At 37.8% G+C, this 24,427-nt stretch overlaps 1 protein-coding gene across 34 annotated transcripts in view; it reads left to right on the top strand.

The window, feature by feature from the left end:
• The window catches only part of SPICE1 (spindle and centriole associated protein 1), a 58,653-nt gene extending 37,550 nt beyond the window's left edge, over positions 1–21,103 (top strand). For 17 of the 34 annotated variants that reach the window (XM_072723284.1, XM_025990061.2, XM_072723290.1 and 14 more), the window contains 8 exons: positions 3,999–4,146; positions 5,016–5,240; positions 6,016–6,171; positions 12,237–12,727; positions 15,141–15,324; positions 18,053–18,155; positions 19,116–19,203; positions 20,377–21,103. In XM_072723284.1, the coding sequence (XP_072579385.1) occupies positions 3,999–4,146; positions 5,016–5,240; positions 6,016–6,171; positions 12,237–12,727; positions 15,141–15,324; positions 18,053–18,155; positions 19,116–19,203; positions 20,377–20,430 (1,449 nt within the window). In that variant the 3' untranslated portion in view covers positions 20,431–21,103. Of the gene's footprint in view, positions 1–3,998; positions 4,147–5,015; positions 5,241–6,015; positions 6,172–12,236; positions 12,728–15,140; positions 15,325–18,052; positions 18,156–18,464; positions 19,204–20,376 lie in introns of all 34 variants that reach the window. The other 17 variants (XM_072723424.1, XM_072723405.1, XM_072723389.1 and 14 more) reach the window with 3 other exon arrangements.
• The last annotated feature ends 3,324 nt before the right edge of the window (positions 21,104–24,427 follow it).

Here is a 24,427-nt window from a genome sequence, read left to right as displayed (position 1 = left end):
TGTGTGTCTCTCATGAATAAATAAATAAAATCTTTGAAAAAAAATATGTCTACTATCATTAAGAAACATACTATTTCTTAGTGGAGCAGAGAGAATCCACATTTAAATGGTAACTACCAATATTATAGTAGTTATCCAAAATAAATGAATGAAATAAATAAGTGAAATAAATGTTGTGATAGCTACTTTTAACTTCAAAACAGCAGAGGATACCATTTAGGAAGCTTCCTGTAATAATATGCCATTTAAAATTGCTTGCAGTATCTTCATATTTATCAGATAAGTCCTCTTTGCTGCTTGTCTGGATAATTGCTCCCTTTTTTTCTTTTCTTTTTTTTAAACATACACAGTATTATTTCTAGAAACTAATCTTGCTGCCTCAATACTTCATTAAATATTGTTTATTTGTGCCCTTTTGGTACTCTCTGGATATTGCTCTCATTGCACTTACACATACATATATGTTTTCAAGACTGAGCTGTTTGAGGGCAGAGATGGTTTTAGTCATCTTTGTTCTCCAGTGATGGTTATTATTACTTTTATTTATCAGTCAAAATACATTGGAAAAGCAATAGTTAGTAGGCAAGTTGTGTTGTATAAACGGACACTAGATATAAGACATGCAATTTTTTATTAATCTATATGGTTCACAAAGCATTTAATTCATCCTTTTAAAGTGTATAATTCAATTGTCTTCAATATATTCAGAGTTATGCACCAGCACAACAATTATCTAATTCCAGAATGTTTTCTTCACCCTAAAGAGAAACCCCAAACTTGTTAGCAGTCGCTCTTCATTCTTTCCTCCCTTTAGCCCCTGGCAATTACAAATCTACTTTGTGTTTTTATAGATATGCTGAATGTGGATATTTCATATAAATGGAATCATGCAATATGTGATCTTTTCTGTCTGATTTCTTTCACTTATCATAAAGTTTTCAGGGCTTAACTATGTTGTAGCATGTGTGAGTACCTCATTCCTTTTTATTGTCCACTAATATTCTGTTATATGGTCTATACCTCGTTTTATCTATTCATCAATTGATGAATATTTGAGTTGTTTCTGCCTTTTTGCATATTATGAATGAATGATGCTGTTATGAATACTCATGTACAAGTATTTGTATGAACATAGGCTTTCAATTCTCTTAGGGAGATGAGCAGTTTTAAAATGTACTAATTGGCCCAACAACTATTGATTTGGGCCTGGCACTGTTCTTGGTGTAGAAGATACAGTAGTGAACAAAGAAGAAATCTTTGGCCTCATGGAGCTTATATTCTAAATAAACTCTAAAAAAAAAAAAAAGTGAAGTACATTGTTTAGATGGTGATATGTACTGTAAAGAATAAAGTGGGTAAGAGACTTAGGAAGTACCTAGGGTGGGGAATTGTAATTGTAATTGGGATGGGCCATGCCTGTTTGAGGAGGAGACATTTGAGCCAAGCCCTGAGGAAGGTGAGGAAGTGAGTGTGCAGAGAGCTAAGAGAAGAGCAGTGCAGGCAGAACAGCAGGTGCAAAGGTCTTGAAGTAGGAGCGTGGCTGTTGAGCTCAAAAACCACTGTATTAGAATGTGGGAGAGGGAGAAGAGTGGTAGACAAGAGCCGATAGATAAGTCGGGTCATTGGGCTTACAGGCTGGGGAAGGATTTCAGCTTTAATACTGGATGAGAAGGGAGACCACCAAAGGGTTTTGAGGAGAGAAGAGATGTGATGTGATTTAGGTGGTGGCTGTGTGGAGACTAGATCAGAGATCACCTCCCTTTCTCAGTTCATGGTGCCTTTAGTATCTCAAGACGCCTCTAGGCCAAAAGAAATACCTAATGGTTTTGTTTATTAAGTAGTTAGGTTCAAATGACTTAGTTAAGTATTTAAATCTTAACAACTTAAATGATGTTTGAAAATACCAAAATATCAATATTGATAGAAAAAGTTCATCTTTATTCATGATTAAATAATTATTATTAATGGGATATGTATCGCTGTTGGGTACTGTATAGCTTCTCAAAGATTGGAATCAGAGAGGTAAAATAACGGAGGAGTCAGGCTACCCTGAGCTTGCCTCCTCCCTTGAACTCAGCTAGATAAATATCAAATCATTCTGAACACCTAAGAAATTGATTAGAACTTAGAGAGCAAAGGTCGTTCTTAGAAGAATGACCTGTGTAAAGTAGGAACTGCAGAGTTTATTCGTGGAAGGAAGGAGCCTGTGTGTGCTCAAAGGAGGGAGCCCTGACTACAGGGCCTGTAGAAAAAGAGAAGGAGGAGAGAGGGAAATGGGGCTGGGGTGGAGGGTGGGGGAGAAAAAGAGTGAAAACACATGCAGGAGACTGCACAAGAAACCTATTCTGCAAAACCATTGATAGAAAGGAGAAGGTTATAGTACTGCCAGTTTTCTATAAACAGCAGAGCACAGATTCTGAAGTTTCAGAGGTCTGAGACATTGCAGATTTGTGCCTGGGGAGCTGACCAGTGCTCTGATGGGAGAGCAGAGCTGAGCCCCAGCAGTGGACAGTCTGAGGATCCCCAGTGTCACATGGGGAGAAATGGTTCCCCTGCCTGGAGTGCATTTAGTAAGGTGATAGGGCCTTTCCATGGGTACATGACCCTGTGGGCACCATGGAGCTGTCTCACTCACTAGTATAGGTCAAAGAGCTTGAGGCCAGCTTTGTATTGCAGTTTACCATAAACTCCCAACCGCTGCAGTCAGGCAGCTGTCTTCTGGGATAAGCGGGCACTGGCCACAGTGCAAGGAGACCCTCCCCCAGAACCTTGGTGCCTGTTTGTGCTTTGGGGGTCTCTGAAGTGTGGGCTTTTAAGACCCAGCTGAGCCTAAGATAAGCTGTGATCTACCTCAAACTGATTGGTTCACTGATACCTGCCTGACAGCAGCGTGTTCTTCAAAAAATTTAAATGTCCTTTGGTGCCCTTGTGAGTTCACTATAGTGCCCCAAGGTGCTTCAGGCTTTTTTGGGAACAGGCTATAACTAGACTCTAGGTAGTCAAACACAGAAGCAGAGTGTTATACACAAGAGTTATTGAAATAATTCAGGTGAGACATGGCAGCCTGGTCTATCTAGGTTGGAAGTGGGATAAGTTGTGAAAAGTGACCAAATTATGAGTATGTTTTGAAGGCAAGTAGTAGGATTTGCTGATGGTTGGATATGGGGCTAAGGAGAGGATGTGAGAAGAGTCAAGAACTCTTGATTCCAGAGTTACAGACTGAGCATTTAGAAGGATGGAGTTGAGCATTTAGAAGGGTAGAGTTGCTGTTAATGAGGCGGGGATGTTCAGTTTGGTTTTATACATGTTAAATTTGAGAAGCCTATATGTGAGTTCTAGATGGAGATGCTGAGTGGGCACTGGAGATGAGTGTGGAATTTGGGAAAAAATTTGGACTGATAAGAAATTGTATAGTACACTTCATTTAGTAGTCCCACTAATAATTCTTCTGACTTCTGATATCTGTGTTTTTATCAAATGCCTGTACATTTTGGATAAATATATGCATATATATACATACATATATATATGTGTGTATGTATGTGTGTATAATATTTCCCATCTCTGTGTAGATAATTTTTGTTAACATTATTTATATACATTACATAAATTCTTATAGGGTCATGTTTATCAGTTTAAATGCCTGTATAATATTCTGTTAAATTTCCTCTGCTTGATATACCTGTCTCTTGAGGTAGCTTGAATCACTTGATATCATTTATACAAAGAGGTTTTACAGATCAAAAGCCCTGTAAAGAGGTTAATTCTTATTGTTGTAGCAGTGTATTTATTAATTAATAATATTCCATTATACATTTACCCATTCCTCTGTCCTAGGACTTTTAAAACATTTATCATTATGTGTTCTTACAAATGCGCTATTCTATTTGAATGAAAGTCCGAAGTTCTAGAGTAAAGTAATGATATAGTTGTACATGTCTAGGTGATGGTCTGATGTCTGATATGCCAATGATGTTATTTCATTCTTTTTTCTCCAGGCAAGACTTCAGCAGTACATGGTCACAACAGATGAGCAGCTTATATCACTTACACATGCCATGAAGAACTGTCCTGTGATAAAAAGCAACAAAGAAAGTCAGACATCAGAAAGGGGATCCACGAGTAGGAAAATTATAGATAATCTAGGTAAGCGTGGTCTTATTATCCCAGGTTGGTATTAAAACACAGAGTAAACAAAACTATAAAATTATATATTATTGGTCACGTATACATATATAATGTCAGTGTGACAATTGCCATCACTATTTCCAGCTAAGATTTATGGGGTATCTGCTCTTTGCCAGGCATTTGTGAAGTGTTTTATGTGTATTATCTCATTTAGTCCTCATAATAGTCTTACGAAGTAAGTATCATTGTTATCTCTACTTTCTCAAAGAGAAAACCAAGGCTTAGCAAGATCACACGACTAGAAAATAGCAGAATTTGCTTTCTAGAGCAGTGGGGCTTTAATGCCAGCACTTTCACCAGGTTCAGGAGGAGTGGAGATGGTCTCGGAAACAAAAAGAAATATTGAGTTTTAGAAATTCGTAACTTCTGTTCATTTGTGATGATGTTTGGAAAGCCTTTCTTCATGTACCATCATATGCCAGAGCCTGAATAGGACATTTAGGCTTCACCATGTTTTTTGCTTCTAAGTAATACTTTGATGAATGTCTATGTGTGGCAAGTATTTTATGCACTTTAAGAGTGTTTTCTCAGGAGGGATTCTAAGAAGTGGCTGACGAAAATTTAAGTTACATGAGAGAAACTCACTGGCCAGTGCAGGTCTCAAGGACTGAAGGCTGTCAGTGCTTTTCTCAAAAAAAACCCAGCTTCCTCTTCCCTGTGCTGGGCCCTTGGGAGCCTTGCCTGTGAGTGACAGCTAATGGAGGCGAGGGCCTCGGAAGTGAAGGCTCTAGAGTCCGTGTGATTTTGCTTTCTGTGGAACTGCACATCAGTGTAAATACCTGCAGTGTGTCCACACTTTAAGTGCTGATAGCCTCTCTCTTCTTCAGAGGGTCCCGTTGTAAATGCTAATGTCTCCGTGCCATTGGTGTTCAGAGGGGAAGAAGTGGCGGAATTTGCACAGGAAGACTTGCCAGTTAAACTGTCTCAGGTGCCAGTTCCCCCGGACAACGTGACTCTGACTAACAGTTTTCCAGCACATGTATTTGAGCCCGCCGTGCTGTTAACACCACCCAGGCAGAAGAGCAGCTCCGGATTCTCCCCCTTGCAGGACGGTAAGCAGGCTTCTTCTCAAATTGTGTGGCTGTTGTTTTATGCTTGTATGTATGTATGAGGTTGTGTCCATTGTTTCCCAATAAGTAGAATTCTCGAAGATACTGAAGCCAAAAGAGAATTTTTCAGGGTTGTTTATATCACGGGTGTTATCCTATGGTGAAATTTCATTATGTATCTCTTCTGTTAGACATTGTAAATATTAAATCAGATCAAAGGATCAAAGGCCTCAGCATTAAAATGTGGAGTAAGGGAAATTCTTTTCTCCCTATGGTCCAGGAGTGTAGGAAAGGGTAAGAAATGAGGAGATTATAGTCCAGAGAGTAATGAAAGCTTCACCAAGGAAAGGTAAGAACTTGACTTTAAGGATTTTGTAAATCAGACCTCTTTCTCCTTGAAACTTTTTAGCTTAGTCAGTTGAGGTAAGTTTATAATGAAAGTTGATAGACAAAAAGAGCTTTAGGGTTGCTCTTTGTAGGACACAGAGTTTAAAATAAAATTTTGAAAATTTATTGTTAATCCTTGGCTCGGTGATTTTTAACTTGGGGGCTAATGGATGGCCTTCAGAAGTACCATGGAATGCTTTATTGTTTGGAAAATTGTGTTTATTTGTCCACCTATGAATTTTTCTGGACCTATATAGCCTTTTTTTTTTTTCATTTTCAAAACAGTTCTTCAATCAAAAAACTACCTTAGACTCTCTCTTCCAGTGTTTTTAGGAAAATGTTATTCAGTCCTGATTTGCATACATTTTTCTTTCTTTTTTTTTTTTTTAAGATTTTATGTATTTATTCATGGGAGACACAGAGAGACAGAGACATAGGCAGAGGGAGAAGCAGGCTCCCTGTGGGGTGCCTGATGCAGGACTCCATCCCAGGATCCCGGGATCACGACCTGAGCCAAAGGCAGACGCTCAACCACTGAGCCACCCAGGTGCCCCACCATTTTTATTTCTTTAAATAGTGTACATTCTCACTAGGGAAACAGAATAATAAGTTTTATTGTCATTGGAACTTACAAATTTGGTCAGATTTTCTATATCTGCTTTTCAATAAAGGACATGAAGAGGCCGTAAGGATTAAAGAAAATGACAAGTCCTTGTCATTATAAAATTTGTTTTGGCATTTATTATATGATTATAAAGTCTGAAAGATTTTGTGGTAGGGAGACAGTGCTGGGCTGAGGGTCAGAAGTGCTAGAATGCTGGCCCGTTTAATGACTAGCGGGGGAGGCGGGGCTAAGACCCTTACCTTCTCTGCATTCATTTTCCTAGCTCCAAAATGACTCTGGCTAGATTTAGGATTATATGACTTCAGTTCTGATTTCTATTCAGGTTAGATTTTCATTTCTTCTTACTTTCATTTCTTTGAAAGTAATCTTTCAAATGTTTACGTAGTATTAATAAACTTGCCTAATGATTTCTTTGAGATATTATAAATTATTTTCCACTGGTGATAGTAAGAGAGCTTGAAGTTCTTTTTTTTTTCTTAAGTGCTAGGCACGGAGCCCAACATGGGGCTTGAACTCCTTAAGACCTGAGCTGAGATCAAGAATTGAACGCTTAACCAACTGAGCCACCCAGGGGTCCCCCTCCCTTAAGTTCTTTTAAGGAAACAATTACCATAAATATTCTTACTCTGATTACAAGTAGACTATATGTTCACTAAAACAAATTATTTGGGGACTGTTATAGACAACCCTTTGTTAGCAAGTTTGCAATGAAAATAATTCCACACGTTTCTTTTAGAGTGTGCAGATAGAACAACCTTCGAATGTGTATTCTTAATTGGTGAAGTTTTATCATCATATTTTTAACATTTTATTTATTTTTTTTTCAAGTTCACATCTTTGGTCTTCTCAGCTCTGTTTTTTTTTTTTTTTTTTAATTAATTTTTATTGGTGTTCAATTTACCAACATACAGGAAAACACCCAGTGCCCATCCCATCAAGTGTCCACCTCAGTGCCCGTCACCCATTCCCCTCCAACACCCGCCCTCCTCCCCTTCCACCACCCCTAGTTCGTTTCCCCGAGTTAGGAGTCTTTATGTTCTGTCTCCCTTCCTGATATTTCCCAACATTTCTTTTCCCTTCCTTTATATTCCCTTTCACTATTATTCATATTCCCCAAATGAATGAGAACATACACTGTTTGTCCTTCTCCGATTGACTTATTTCACTCAGCATAATACCCTCCAGTTCCATCCACGTTGAAGCAAATGGTGGGTATTTGTCGTTTCTAATTGCTGAGTAATATTCTATTGTATACATAAACCACATCTTCTTTATCCATTCATCTTTCGATGGACACCGAGGCTCCTTCCACAGTTGGGCTATTGTGGCCATTGCTGATAGAAACATCGGGGTGCAGGTGTCCCGACGTTTCATTGCATCTGAATCTTTGGGGTAAATCCCCAACAGTGCAATTGCTGGGTCGTAGGGCAGGCAGGAAACAACAAATGTTGGAGAGGATGCGGAGAAAAGGGAACCCTCTTACACTCTTGGTGGGAATGTGAACTGGTGCAGCCACTCTGGAAAACTGTGTGGAGGTTCCTCAAAGAGTTAAAAAAAAAAACATTTTATTTAGAATGCTCACATATAAAGAATTGTTCAGTTAAGCTGAACATGTAGATAAAGGTGGGAGATACATAGGGCTCTTTATCAGCATTTAGTTATGCTCTAGAACAACTCTGTCCAATAGAACTTTCTGTGATCATGAAAATGTTCTATGCTCCATTCAGTCTTATAGCCAGCCAGTAGCATCAAGGGGCACTTGAAATGAGGCTAATGTGACTGAAGAACTGAATTATTGATTTCATTTAACTTGAATTAATTTGCATTTGAATTTGAATAGCTGCGTATAGCCAGAGGCTGTCATAATGGAACAGCATTGCTCTAGAATTTCCTATGATAGATCATTTCCTGTAGCTACTAATTGACTTCTTACTTTTATAGCCATACTTTTTGAAAGAGTAGTTTATATATGCTGTTTCCATTTTCTTATCTCTTATTCATTTCATTTTCAAGTGTCAATTGTAATTTATATTTTCATGTGGTTAAAAAAAGCCGCATACAAAGGTCTCTTCCTCTTTCATCTTTAGACCTGCCCTAAGAGAGAAGCATTTTTTCGCAATTTGATTTCTGCTTCTCTTGTGGTGGTCTCCATAATTGACATAAAATATTTTTTATATTTTTTCTTAAATGTCAGCTTTACACAATAATTATAGACTGTCCTTTATTAAATAAGAAGGTTTAATTAACATTAACTCCTACTTCCCTTCTCTATCTAATTTGGATGATTATATTTTAATTTTTAATTCTTCTGTTGCTTAACTTTGTGACTTCAAATACTTTCTCTTCTTTGTTAACTTGATGCAGCATCTCCAGGCTTGCCGCTGGGAAAGATGGGGATACCAGCTCTGCTTTCCTTTGCTTCCACTTCCCACCTTCAGTCAGCCTGTCTTTCCTTTTACCAGATCCAGTTGGGTGACATTACATTGTTCCACTACCACAATAGTGTCTTCTGTGTCTTGTCTAGAGATGGATACTGAAAATTGCAAACAAATGACTGCTTTTTGTTTCTCGATCTATTATTATCAGCTTTGTGCCATAGGAAGGAAAAAGTTCTCAGTATAAAGATCAAAGTGAATTTCCTTTATTTCACTTGGTCAGTTGCTCTCTTATTTTATACTGACTTTCTCCTTCAGTTTTTGTTTTGCTTAGAGTTTCAAATTGCTTTTACCCTCTTGTTTACTACATAAGAATGATGTGCTTTTACTCTCTTGTTTACACATGAATAATATCTTTTGGTCCTTTAGTTATACAGTCCGTGGCATGGAATCCACCTTCCTTCCAGAGATACCTTCCCAAAGCTCTTGACCCCTGCTCCAGTCTACACTGCTCCCTGGGCCCACTGCACACCTCTTATCCTGGGACTTGCTAACGTCACACTCCTGGGTTGTATCTACTATTTCTTGGATCCCATTTTTTCCCTCTTCTTTGATTTTTCTCCCTCAAGTTTCTGAATGAAATCATTAGAATGGGTGTATAGAAGGTAAACCCTAAGTTCTTAAAAATCTGAGAATATTTTTACTTTTCTATTACACTTGGTTGATAATTTGGCTAGATATAGAATTTTGGTCCATAATCTTTTACCCTGTGAAACTAGAGGAATTTTTCTACTGATTTTTAGTATCTGTGTTGCAGTTAAGATATATGGTGTAATCTCTAACTTTTATTTCTTTGTATTTAACGTACTTTTTCTCTGTGGGAGCTTTAGGATTCCTTTATTTTTATTCTGACCTTGCATAGGGTGTATTAAGTATGTCTTTTTTCTCTCCTTGCACTATGAGGCACCAGTGAGATCTTTTGGACTTGAAGGCACATGACTTTCTGCAGTTTTAGAAAGTTGTATATTGACCTTCTGGATCATTTTCTTATATATTTAGTTTTATATCTTCCTTATATTCTGGAAGATTTTTTTCACTTTATATTCAAGCCTGTTTTTTAGATTTTTAAAATTTCACCAAATTATATTTTTAATTTCTAAGCAAGAGCCCTCTCTTATTGTTTGGTTGTCCTGTTTTTATTGATGCTTATTACAAATGCATTATCTTCCAGAAACTCTCTTCTGAGTAACCAGTTAGAATTTTTTTTTTTTAAGATTTTATTTATTTATTCATGAGAGACACAGGGAGAGGGAGAAGCAGGCTTCCCACAGGGAACCTGATGCGGGGCTCCATCCCAGGACCCCGGGATCACGACCTGAGCCAAAGGCAGACGCTCAACCACTGAGCCACCCAGGTGCCCCCACCGGTTAGAATTTTATTACATATCTTCTGTATCTGAATTTTCCTTTGCTTCTTAGTCTTTTGTTCTGTTTTCCTACCCTGGTTTTTCTCTTTTGTGCTGTTGATTTTCCATATATGTCTGGTGATCCTTTATTGCCCATCATAGTTACGAATAAATGTCTAGAGTGAATGTTACAGATAGTTGGCATAGGTTTTTCTTTTCCGTGGTGTAGGTTGGTCTAGGTCTATTTTCCCAATAGACTTTCCCTTCAGCAGTTGCTTTGTATATATGGACCTGCTCTGTAAACTGCAGGCTTCCTTGTATGGTATGCAAGTAGGATCCAGAGGTTCCACTGGGGCTACCATATTTGCTCTCCCAAGAGCTGAGGTTCTTTTGCTTTTGAGGATGAATGGGGCAAGTAATGAGCACAGCCTGACTGACATAACTATAAAGTAGATGAACTTTCAAGTTATTCTCCAATTTTCAATACTGCTTCTCACTTTCTCCCTCTGTATGGTCAGCTTTGAGCTATCAGCCTTTCTAGGAAAGACCTAAAAGTCTTTCCCCCAGGAAGACTGACTTTCATCTATAGCGTCCTTGTAATATATACATGTTCTGAACTGTGGCTTCTGTTCAATTTCCTTCTTTCATACACTTTCCCACTTTTAGTCTTCCAGAAATGTGTTGAAATATCTCATTTGCTAATGACTGTCTTCCTAGACAATTATCTTTACTGATGTGGGTTTATTATTTATTTATTTCCTTGTCCGGGAAAGAAGGCAAGTCTGTAGTCTTGAACTAGGAGCTTCTGTCTCCCCAGTTCTTTCCCTATTGGGTCATTTTACCTAAACTACTCTTGCTAAGGGATCTAATGGCTTCCAGGTTAGTGACTCCAGTGTACTTTTCTTTTGTCTTTGTGTTTCTAGGTCTTACAGAAGTATTATAGATGGTTAACCACTCCCTCTTGGTTTCTTTCATACCACATTCTTATAATATTTCTCTAAGCTATCTGGCTGTTCCATTTCAGTCTGCTTTGCTAGCTTCTCCTCCTTTATACAGCTCTAGATACAGCTCTTCTTCCTCTGTTGGTGTTGGTTTCTTTTCTCATTCTATTCTTTTTCTCTAGATAATCTCAGCTAATTTCATTGCTTCCAGTACTTTCTATATGCCAGTGATTTCCAGTTTTATTAGTCTAGATAACTCTCTTGAGTTTCTGACCCATGAGTCCATCTGCTTGGAGGGATATTTGGATAAATCATCAGGCACTTAAACTTATCCTGTTCAAAATGGAACTACTGATAACGTCTCTTCCCCCAAATCTGTTCTTTTCTCCATCTCTGTAAATCGTATCATTACCCACACAGTTGTTTGTGCCATCTTGATCTGTGTGTTTCCTTTACTCCCCACTTCCAGTTCATCACTCCTAGTTCTCTTGCCAAAATTTCTCAAATTTATCTACTTCGCTCCATCCCTATAGCCAACATACCTTCATCAGAGTTATCATCATCTTTCTCCTAGACCACCATGATGGCTTACTGGTCTCCCTACTTCCTTTCTTGGATCTTCCAAGCAACCACAGCATTTAAGAAATATAAACTGGGTCATTGCCAGATCTTCTCCACATTTCATTGCTCATGGATTAAATTATAAAATTCCGAACATGGCTTAAAAAGTTCTGTAAGAAATAGTTTTTGTACACCTCTCCAATCTCCTTTTTTCCAGTTTTTCCTTGTTGCTGTGGTACACTAAAGTGGCCTCATTTCTTTGCTCTTTCCTATTTTGGGGTGTTCCGTATGCTGTTCTCCCTGCCTGTAATGTTCTTTGCTCTACTTTCTGCCACATTTGTGATCATTTTTAAGTTTTACTTCTTCAGAGGTGCCTTTTCCTCACTATCTTCAGTTTGCATTAGGTATTCATAGTCCCTCCACCCCCAGGATTCCCCGATATGAATTAATACATGTATTAAAATGTTAACTTGGCAGACTTTTTAACAAGGATACTGATAAAGCCTTAAGTAATATAAATGTCTCTGTATTTGATTGTTTGAGGTGGCATTGCTGGTATATTCCCTCCTAAAATAATTTAGGCATTCAGGAGTCAACCCTTCTATTGAAATACATTTCAGACTACCATGATGAGTAATGAGAAGATTGTAGTGCCAATCTGTAGCTAAATGATGCATGTTTATTCTGTTTTAATTTTATCTACAGTATTGAGGAGAACTGTTCAAACTCGTCCTGCCCCACGAATTCCTCCAACTGTTGAAATAATTGAGAAAGAACAAAATTGGGAAAAGAACACCTTACCTACTGGCACAGACAATCAGAATTCAAACGAAGAGAATCACCTCTTCACTCAGAGGTGGAGGGTGTCTCACATGGGGGAAGATGTGGAGAACAAAGCCCAGGCTCCTTTTGTTAACCTTTCACAGCCCTTCTGCAGTTCCCATTCAAACACTCAGCAGGCCAGAGTCCCCGAGTTCTCAGAAGAGCCTCCAGTACTAGGAGACGGGCAGCAGCTTAAAACAAATGAGGCACTAATACAAAGAAAAGACATCTTGACACGAATTGCTGAGTTGACACTGCAGAATTCAGCTATCAAGGCACATCTGAATAATATTATTGAACCAGGAGGAGAGCAAGGGGATGGACTTCGGGAACTAAACAAACAAGAGACAAGTCATGTGAGCAACATGACTACAGTGAGTACCAATGAAGGGCTGATTAGGGACATTTAGGAATTTAAGGACTTTGCTGGAGCACTGTAAGGGCTGAATATGAAGTGATCCTGGATATCTTTGAGGCTGCTACTAGAAGGCTTATGCTTTGTCATGTCCTCATCACAACATAAGGAAAAGTTAGTTATCAGTTATTTACCACATGCAGCAAGAGGACAATAGAAAATAGAAAATGAGGAAAATAGGACACAGGTAAAATGTGGAGGAAAGCTGAAATAAAGCTGGGAATGAAGTTATAAATATAAAATGTAGAATTAGTATGAGTTGAAAGTCTGCCACACAACTACATTTTAATTGAAAGCATTTTTTACTCTTACAGGGACTCATACAAGAGAATTATGTGTAGCTGGCCCTCAATTCATGAGGAGTTAATTTTTAAGGACACAGAATGCATTTTCCTATAGAAATAATGTTTTAAAGGGTTATTAAAGCCATACTTTAATGTACATGTGAATCATCTGGAGATATTGCTAAAATGCAGTTTCTTAGTGAGCAGTTCTGAGATAGTACCTGTGCATTTCTGATAAGTTCCCAGGTGGTGCTGGACTGATATTTAAACTTTGAATAGCAGAAGTCTTCTTATTATAGTGCAGGAATTTTGGAAGTTAAGTAAACTGTAGGCTAACCTGGTAGCTTAAATCTTTATTTCCTTTGTGGGGAGAAAAGGGATTCCGAATTCCAACTGGGGAGTGTTTAAATACAGGTTCTCATGCTGGTCCCAGTGATGGGAGAGACTTCCTTTTTTTACCCCTTAGTGAGCCAGAGTGGTTCCTGTCAGGGTTCTAATAGGGAATGGAGCAGTGTTTTAGCAGTGGGAAGGAGCTGAGCAGGTTTATGGGTTAAGGGTTCCAGAGGTGAATGCTTCTATAAAAGGCTTTACCAATGATAGATTGAGGGCTTTCATGAGGAAGTTTAGGAAGGGGTTGGGGATGGGAAATAAGGGCTACCTCTGTCAGCGCAGGGTCATGGGAAATAAGGGCAATATGATGAGTGTGGAGTCACAGAGTAACCTTCAGAAGGGCCTGCTAAGAGAGGAGCCAGGAAGGAGTATTAGGAGTGGGAAGCAGCCATTGGTATAGATGTAAGTACAGATTGCCTTAATTTTGAGTCATTGGAAGCATTTCTGTGTTTGCAGTTTTGACAATTATTTGAAACAGGTAACTAACTCTTGGGTTTGAAAAGCAACAGAGTTAAAAACTGAGCTTGCCTACTTTTCTAATTAGTATATAGATCAGGCTAGTGAGGACAATCTATTATTAATAGATATTATAATAGATCTATTATAATAGACTGTCCTCACCACTTTTTTTTTTTTTTTTTGTCCTCACCACTTCTTTGTCATGATCAGAATTACAAAGGGATCTTTAATTTAAACTGTTTTGCTTCTATCTTTTTTTTACTAATGGACATAGGCTACAAATTAGTGATTTCTATTAGGGATTGTTTTTTCCCAAAAGGTCATAAGTATGTAACTCAATGAAAAAATCAAGAATGACACATACATTCCTCTCAGGAATTTTTTTTTTTTTTTTTAATTTATGATAGAGAGAGAGAGAGAGAGAGAGAGAGAGGCAGAGACATAGGCAGAGGGAGAAGCAGGCTCCATGCACCGGGAGCCCGACGTGGGATTTGATCCCGGGTCTCCAGGATCACGCCGTGGGCCAAAGGCAGGCGCCAAACCGCTGCGCCACCCAGGGATCCCATGGATTTTGTATTATAAGGAATTTTCATATTAAACTTATGTTATATTCCTTGGGTGGCTTTTTTTAACTTTACTTCTCATATTCCTTTCCAGTCATCTTCTTTCTCAAATTAGGTATCTGAGGCCAACCATGGCTTGGGGAAGCTGACCCCTGGTTAAGAAGAATGATAAGATTCCCAGAAATCTTTGCCAAATAATTCATGGTACATGCATGATGATTGGGATGATAGAAGCATCTCTCAAGTACAGCAGATCCTCTTTTGTACATTTCCATTCAAACCACAGATCTATCATTAATAGATCTGTTTCGCTAGCAGTACTGTCTTTGCTCATGTGATCTTTTGTGTACCTCAGCAAACATGAAGAGATGTTTGACATCTCAAAGCAGGAAAGCTTTGTCCCACAGACACTCTCTCTCTGTGGACAGAGGGACTAGAGGGCTTACATGGTACCAGTATCAGGAGGCTTAGTATCCCTTTAGTTGAGTCCTAGTTTTTCCACTAAATGACTTATAGATTTTATTCTTTGCCTATTATTCAAGTATACATATAGTAAGGGATGCGAAGACTAACTAGGTGGCTCTTAGTGGAAGAGTTAATTTTTACAAAAAGTCAAAATTATGTGGATTATTTTTAATGTGGAATTTGTGCCCCCCCCCCCCCCCCCCCCCTTTAGAGTTTTCCAGCAGCACAACCTCTAATACCAAGTAGCATGGAGGAACGGATTGCAGAATTGAATCGACAGAGTATGGAGGCTCGTGGAAAACTCTTGCAGTTAATAGAGCAGCAGAAACTTATTGGTTTGAATCTTTCCTCTCCAACAGTATCACCCATTCCGTCACCTCTCAGAGCATGGACTGGTTGGTCACAAATTAATGATTTCAAAGTCAGATACATGAGAGTTTTCACTTTCTTGATTTTGCAAGTATATATTAAGCTGAAATAAATCTCAAAGCATATATTTCATTGCTTTCAGTTTTACATAGAAAGAAACAGACCTAAGTCACAGAAGGCCAGTCTCCTGGTAGAAAGCTGTTCCATGGTGCCTGTAGTTAATCTTTGGTGTCTGAGTTCCCAAGTTGCCCAGTGTGTAAATGGAATTCATTACAGTGTATGTTTCACTTAGGACATATGCAGTGGCTGAATATAAAACATTAGAATCAAAATGATAATTTGGAATTTCATCAGCAACAAATTACAAGTTATTTTGTTAAAACCAATTAAAACATTTTCATTTGTGAATTAAACTTTCCATTCTGTTATTACGTATGGAAATGGGAAAACTAGAGGGGATTCTGAGTAATAGAATAGTAACCAAAAAATGATTTGTCATAATATATTTTTTAAAATTTTTATTTATTTATTCATGAGAGACATAGGGAGAGAGACAGAGACACTGGCAGAGGGAGAAGCAGGCTCCATGCAGGGAACCTGACGTGGGACTGGATCCCCGGTCTCCAGGATCAGGCCCTGGGCTGAAGGCGGTGCTAAACCACTGAGCCACCAGCGCTGCCCTAGTTGTCATAATATTTACATTCAAAAAGGCATTGATGAAATGAAGTAGATCTTAAGTTGTTCTTTGGCAAAAATTGAATTACTAAGACCCTGAAGGAAGAGAGCTGCATGCAGGCTATAGAGAGACTAATTTTGGCCCAGTATAAAAGAAATTTCTAATTGTGAGGAATAGAAAATAATTATATCAGTAAGTGATGTGTTCCCTGAGGTGCTCAAGTGTTGGTGTTTTAGAGGGATTCATCTGTCCTGAGGCTGGTTGAAATAGGCTGTCTTTAAGGTATTTGCCAATAAGACTTTAAAAACATTTTTCATTCCAGTATAATTAACATACAGTGTTATATTAGTTTCAGGTGTACCATATAATGACCCAACAATCCTACACATTACTCAGGGATTACTTAGTGTATTCTTAATCCTCTTTACCTGTTTCACCATCCTCCCACCCACCTCTCCTTTGCCAATAAGACTTTTTCTCTCAGTTACAAATCATTTCTTTTTTGAAACTTCAGACCTAGAAAGCAGACTTTTTTTGAAAATTACTGGAAAATGACTGATAATGCATTTCCCCAGGGCCCTTTCTCTTTGTTTATCCTAGACTTCTTCAAATGACAGCTTTGTCTGCTATTTTTCATAGTCATGAAGCCTAGAGGCAACTCTGATTAGAATAAATACATTAAATTACCCAATACCTTTGAACATCTATTACCTGCCACACTGCTCTGGGCCCTGGGGAAACTGCTTCGAACAGGACAAATCCCTGTCCAGCATTATAAGATAATGTTAGTGCAGTGAAGAATGTTATTAGTACAGTGAAGAAGAATAAAGCAAAACACTCTTAAGAATAATTTTGTAATTACATTTAACATCTTCTATTTCAATTGTTCTTTAAGGTTAAAGGTACTTTTATTTCTATTATCTTATTTAGTTTTCCACACACCCTGAAAGTAGAGCTCATATTATAGCTATTTGATACATTAGTAAACTGAGGGAAAAGAAGTTAAGTGATTTGTCTGAAGTTCTAAAGCAAACTGGTAAATTTGCAACCTGTGTTCTTTTCATTCTAGTGTTTATAAGATATTCCTTTTTAAAAGTAAAATTCTTGGTTTCACGGGTACCATCACGGCTGTGATGACAAAGATATAAAAAATCATATGCCATGCAAAACCTCTATTGTTTTCTAGGGTAATGGAGTAATATGTTATACAATTAAACATGGTTTCATTACCCACTAAAGCCCTGGAAATCACAGGTGTTTAGTAGCGATTCATAGGAGCCTCTCTGAAACTGCCCAGGATAGACTTTAAGTCTTTGATTAGTAGACAGTAAATATTTCTTAATTGATAACCTACTTGTGAAATATTGAAAATGAACAGTTATACTTGCCAATGGCTATATAAGCTCTTCAGCCAACTTTCCCCTCTTAAAAGTTAATACCTTTAGGAATCTAATAATAGATTTAGAGGTTTTATTTTACTTTATTTTTTTTTTTTAAAGATTTTATTTATTTATTCATAGAGGCACACAGAGAGAGAGGCGGAGACACAAGCAGAGGGAGAAGCAGGCTCCATGCAGGGAGCCCGATGTGGGATTCGATCCCGGGTCTCCAGGATCACGCCCTAGGCTGCAGGTGGCGCTAAACTGCTGCGCCACTGGGGCTGCCCAGATTTAGAGGTTTTAAAGTTTAATTGAATGACTTAAGAAATTTTCCTTTTTCTTAAAAACTTAATTTTTTTGAAAATTTTATAAGCTGTTTTTGACAAAAATCTCAAGTTTTTTAGGGCTAGCTCTTAATTTCTGTTTATCACGTCCAGATCTGACATGATACTACTTGTCTGAAGGTTCTGGCTTTCTATGAACTGGCATGCTACTGAATTGACACTAGTAACTAAAGTTTCTTGTCTCACAGTTCATTTTGAAAAAAATTCTTCAAGGGTGTCTGTGGGCCATAATGAAAATATAGAAAGAACCTCCAAATTTATAATGTGAAATTTGCAGTAAAATAGAAATCAAGTTAAATTTTTACTTTTATTTTAATGAAAGATAATGAAACTAATATTTGTTTTTATATTTTAGAAGGAGGAAAGAAGACAATTGAGGTATCTATTCCAGGAGCAGAAGCCCCAGAAAGCTCAAAATGCAGTACTATCTCTCCTACCAGTGGGATAAATACAAGAAGGTAGGGTTACAATGTGAATAGTTACTTAAAGAAATCAAGAATGTGGTATGTTTTATTCTCTTTGTGAAAGTACAGGGTATCTGACTTAGGTTCAGACAGACCCACTTCTGTAGAGAAAGTAATTGGAAAAGAGAATTTCTGGGGAGAAAGATGAGAAGTGAGGGACAGGCTTTAGGTAGAACAGCGTGAGTTGGCTATTGACAACAAAAATAAGATAATAAAACATAGAGCAGTTTATGGGTTATAAAATTACAAGGTAACATATGACAGGGCAGATAAATTGACGAGTGGTATTTTTTCTCTTTGCAGTAAATGAAACTGAAGTTCATTGAGCTAATTGAGTGGTTTGCCTAGAGGGGTCACATGGTTGGGAAATGGTGGCACTGAGGACGGACCTGGCTCTTGAGTCCACACTCTACTCACCACTACACTGCACTGCTGTTCTCAGGCTCTTTACTCTTCCAGCCTGGCTCTTCTCCTACCCCTGCACATGCAGATTTCATCTTTAATGTTAAAAAATGGTGGATATTATCATTATACACTTGTCACAACCCATAGAATGTATAACAAAAGGGAGAACCCTGATGTGAGCTATGAATATTTAATTAATAATGTATCAATATTATCAGTTGTGATAAATGTAGCAGACTGATGCAAGGTGTTAATAATAGGGGAAACTGTGTGGGGGAGGTGAGGCTTATATTAAAGCTCTCTGTACTTTATGCTTAGTCTTTTTGTAAGCCTGAAACTACTCTAAAAAAGGAAGTCTATTAATTAAAAAAACAAAACAAAAAACTTCGGTTGGTAAAGATATGTTACAAGTAATTGACCTCATTTGGACCTAACTCAGCCATTCTTTTTCAGGCTCTTGTCAATACTGAGATCTGTCAGTCTTATATAATTTTTGAAGGTTAATGATGGTAGATCACTCTCCCACTCTCTTTTATTTCTCATGAATAGATCATCAGGGGCTACTAGTAATTCTTGTTCTCCATTAAACGCCACCACAGGAAGTGGGCGATTCACACCTGTTAATCCAAGAGCAAAGGTATGTGATAAAATGTAATTGTGAAATGTGTGTAGGAGTCAGAAGAGTGGAGGGGAAAGTGGCTGGTTTAGTGATTTCCATTCTAATCAATTATTCTTGTTATCCTAAAGGTGACATAAAATTCTCAGAAGAAAGGAATTTCTAATTCACCTTTCCTAGAAAAAAATATTAAGCCAAATAGTTTCTTTTTTGTTCTGGGATAGCTAAGGAATAAGATAAAATTCAATAGGATTCCATACCCTGGAAATTACTTGTTTCATGCAGAGCATTCCAGTAATGCAGCAGGACATACAGGTGTGCCTTGAAGTAGTAGATAAACTGAGATATTGGTTCCCTCAGTGCTTGCTGTGGCTGTATGAGCCACTTTCCTTGTCACTTTACCCTAGTAAGCTGTATCTGAGTGTGCCACTGGTTAGAGAAGCTGTGGGTAATCAATGTCATATATATTCTTCATGAGTTCTGATTTGCTGTAGATTAGACCAAATAGTAAATGCTTCAGTAAATATTGAATATTTATAACCCAGATTAATTGATAATCTCAGATATCCCAATTATCTAGCAATAGATGATTTGTCTTTTGCGGTTTCTTATATCCTAAACAATTTTTTTTAAAAGATTTATTTATTTGAGAGAGAGAGAGAGAGCACGTGCAAGTGGGGGTAGGAGTAGAGGGAGCCGAGAGAGAACCTCAAGCAGACTCCCTGCTGAGTGCAGAGCCTGACGTGGGGCTTGATCCCACAACCCTGAGATCATGACCTGAGCGGAAATCAAGAGTTGGACACTTAACCAACTGAGCCACCCAGGTGCCCCTGAAAAAGTTTTGAAGTAGATTATTTTATATAATTTGATAGTTTCTGAAATCTAGTAATAAATTTAATTTACTATGATCAAATAGCTTTGTTATTTTAAAAAGGTTGTACCTATAATACTAGATTTATCCTTTATTTAAAAATTAAGTTTCCTCTATCCGTAAGGGGATTTGTTAATCAGGGAATCAGTTATTTGGGAATGACTCTTAGAGAATAAAAACTGCCAATAGCAATTTAATTTCCGGTACCATTTGATGACCTAGGATAATTTTGGTTCTATGTACTTGGTCTAAATAATTGTAAACCTTGATGGGCTTATGTTTCTGATTACTTTCTAAATCCATCTTGCATCTTTGTTCAACAGATTGAGAAACAGAACGAAGAAGGCTGGTTTGCTCTTTCTACCCACGTGTCATAAGTAAAGATAGTTGTACAGATTTTATTTTCAGTAGTATATTCTTGAGCTTCCACTCCCTTTTCCCGGCTCCTGCTTTCAAGTTTTCATGTCCTTTTAGATAAAACCTGCAAAGTTCTTGTGACTGAGTACTTAAGAAACAAAGAATAAAGCAATTATTTAAATCTTGGATCTTTTCAAAGAAATTTCCAACAACTAACAATGTATAACATGTTAATAAAATTTTGACTATAGGAAAGTTGAAGTTTTATATTTTAATAACTTCATAAATATTGTAAAATTTTTCTGAGTAAAACATTTTTACTTTGTCATCTTTTTTCAAGTATTTTTGGCCTCGTATATCTTAAATGATGTATTCTATTTTTTTTCTGAAGAACTAAGTCGTTTTGCATATAACATATAGTAAAAAGGCATTGAGTCATTAAAGTCTGGTTTTCAGAAAAATTTAACATTCCCTTTGATTTCTTTTTGGGAGGAGGTCACTATTGTCTGGCTTTTTCCATCAAGTGGAATGTACAGCTTTAAAAAGTAGGTGTGGGAGCATTTGCTTATATTTGCTTACGCAGTTCAGAGTGGTGTATATATAATAAAATTCTTCTATAGTCTTTAAATGTGAAAATGTCATCAATAATGGTAGTATATATCAAATAAATAATGATCATAGCTCATTTCTAAATGCAGTAACATTGATTTATTGGTATATTTAATGTTTGAAACAGAAATGGGTACAAAAGGTTGCTGTCAGCTTTCCAAGCCTTGAATCTACTACACATTCAGGGTAGTTTTCTTCAAGGCACCTGTTTAAAAAAGTATTTTCTTCAAGGCACCTGTTTAAAAAGCAATTTTAGACAGACAATGGTTTTTATTTTAAAATTGCTTTTTAAATGATCTCTGTCTTTTCACTGTGGGATAGGAATTCTCAACCTGGTATAGTAGGGAGTAGGACAGGGAAACACATTGAAACTACTTGGGGAATTTTCTCAGACAACACTGTCCCTCCTCCTGCAATTATTCCTATTCTATGGAAGTGTCCTTTGCAACTTTCATTTGCTCCTCTTCATTGTGGTGGCAAAAATAAAATTTTTCTCTGTTATCATTGATTATATTTACATGAAGTCATCTATATTCATTTGCATTATTGCAGATTTTTCCATCTTTATTGCACTTTTTTGAAACTTGGTATTTAATAAATACTATCCCTGTCTGGAATATAAAACCATTTTAATACCATTCCTAATATTATTGACATGTCAAGTTATCTGCTTGGTTTGTGAATACATTCTTTTTTTTTTTAATTTTTTTGAAGTTTTTATTTAAATTCCAGCTAGTTAGCATGCAATGTAATATTAGTTTTCAGGTATACAATATAGTGATTCAGCATGTACCTACATCACCGGGTCCTCCTCACAAGTGTGCTCCTTAATCCCTATTACCTATCTCATCATCCCCCCACCCACCTCCATGCTGATAACCATCATTTCGTTCCCTGAAGTTAAGAATATGTTTCTTGGTTTGTATCTTTCTTTTTTCCCTTTGCTCGTTTGTTTTGTTTCTTAAATTCCACGTGTGAGTGAGATCATGTGGTATTTGTCTTTGACTGGCTGACTTGGCTTAGCATACTACTCTTTAGTTCCATCCATGTTATTGCAAATGGCAAGATTTTGTGTGAATGCGTCCTTTGGACTTATCTTTTTCTTAATATTCAGTTGGTTGGCCCTTTCCTTTTTTTCCCTTATATTCCTTTAAACTTTAAAAGCAATGATTCTCAACTTTGAGAGCATTGAAAAAGACCAAACTGTTTACTTGGGGAGTGAGCCCTTGACATGACATTTTAAAAAGCTGCTTAAGGTGGTTTAATGTGCAGCCAGAATTGAGAACCAGTGCTCACTGGCAACCTGTGGAACTGATAATTTAAATATCCATCCTGCTAATATTTGTTTTTGTTGATAAGCTTCAAAAGTAGATTTAAAAAACTTCAAGAATAATAGATACAGAGAAAAGAGCTTGCTATCTTAGGCTTTCTAAAGCAGTGCTTCTTAGCTTTGGCTGCCATTAGACTCACATAGGGACCTTCTAAAGTTCCCGTAGCCCAAGTCTCACTCCAGACCAGGTAACTTAAGACTCTGGAGGCAGGGCATTATACATCAGCATTTTAAGAAACCTCCTCAGATGATTCCAGTGCATCTACTCAGATGACTCCATCATTTAAGTTAGCGAAGCCTGGGAAACATTATGAAGATATTTATCATCCCCAAATCATAAATTGTGCATGTTGGGTTTTAATTACACTACTTTGGGCCCTCCTTATCAGCATTCAGAGCCAACTGCACCAGTGGGTCTCAAAGTATGATGAACTCTGACCAGCAGTGTCAGGATCACCAGGGTACTTGTTAGAAATGAAAATTCATGGGCCCTACCCTAGATCCATTGATCAGAAACTCTGGTGTCTGTTTTAATAAGCCCCTCATGTGATTCTGATGCATGCTCCAGATATAGCATTGCAGAGGGGTGAACTCTGCTATATTTGATGATATACTACGTTCGTATTCACTTTCCCAGTTCAAACTCAGATTACTTGTATTTCTTGTGTTTAGACTCAAGATTTTGGGTAACATAGGACTTCTCCAAAATGCCCTAGGGGTGCCTGGGTGGCTCAGTCTGTTAAGCAACTGCCTTCAGCTCAGGTCACAATTCCAGGGTCCTGGGATTGAGCCTGTCCTGGGGCTCCCTGCTCAGCAGGGAGCCTGCTTCTCTCTCTCTCTGCCTCTCCCCCTGCTTGTGTTCTCCTTCTCTCTTTCTCAAGTAAATAAAATCTTTGAAAAATAGTAAAATTTTAAAAATTCCCCAGGAAACTGCTAATCACTTGCTAAACTTTAATAAAATTGGCAGTTTTCCATATTTACTGCTTGGGAGAGAAACTACAGTGATGATCAGATCCACAGTTAATGATACAATTATTCCTGTGCTGTATAGGGAGACCATTTAAGTTAGCAAAATTTAATAATTATTTACAGTGCCAGGCACTGTTTTAGCTACTTTTCATGAGTTTATGATACCTTTATGAGGTAGATACTATTCTCCTTTTGCAGGTGAAGAAACTGAGGTACAAGGAGGTAAGTATCCTCTCTAAGTCACACAACTTGGGCATGGGGGCCCTGGGATGGGACATAGGAAGTCTTTTTACAAAGGCTGCACTATGCTGCTATCTTACAGTGAGCATGGTATGGAAGCACCATAATTATAACAGCAATCTCTATTGAGCCATAGCTGTGGTGGGCACTGTGCTGAGCTGAAGTATCCCCAATATCTCATTAAGGTCTCACAGTAAAACAGACATGTTTGAATGCCACCCACTTCCCTTTTCTAGATGAGGAAATTGAGCTCTGGTAGTAAAATAATTTGCTTAATGTCAGAGTATATGAGGTAAAGCCAGGACTCAAAGCTCTCTTTTTTAGAGAGCATGTGAGTGGGGGAGGTATAGGTGGGGGCTAGAGGGGGAGAGAAGGAGAGAGAATTTTTTTTTTTAAGATTTTATTTATTCATAAGAGACACCCAGAGAAAGAGAGCGAGAGATAGAGACACAGGCAGAGGGAGAAGCAGGCTCCATGCAGGGAGTCCAACGTGGGATTCAATCCCGGGTCTCCAGGATCACGCCCTGCACTGAAGGCAGGCGCTCAACCGCTGAGCCACCCAGGGATCCCAGGAGAGAGAATCTTAAGCAGACTCCATGGGGCTTGATCCCATGACCTTGAGATCATGACCTGAGCCGAAAGCAAGAGTCAGATGCTTAACAGGGTGAGTCACCCAGGTGCCCCTCTTTAAAAAATAATTGTTGAACTCTTCCTAACTTAGAAAAAAATAGTTGGTTTAGTACAGTGCTATGGCTGCAAGCACATTAATCAGAAAGCTTGGATTCAAATGCCATTTTTGCCATTTGGGCTGTGTCCCTGGGTAAATTAATTATTTTTCACATTTGAGAGTCAGACATGTTATGTAAAAA

Source organism: Vulpes vulpes, chromosome 1, assembly GCF_048418805.1.
Source record: "Vulpes vulpes isolate BD-2025 chromosome 1, VulVul3, whole genome shotgun sequence".
Taxonomy (NCBI): Eukaryota; Metazoa; Chordata; class Mammalia; order Carnivora; family Canidae; genus Vulpes; species Vulpes vulpes.
This window is presented reverse-complemented; position numbering and strand designations above follow the sequence as displayed.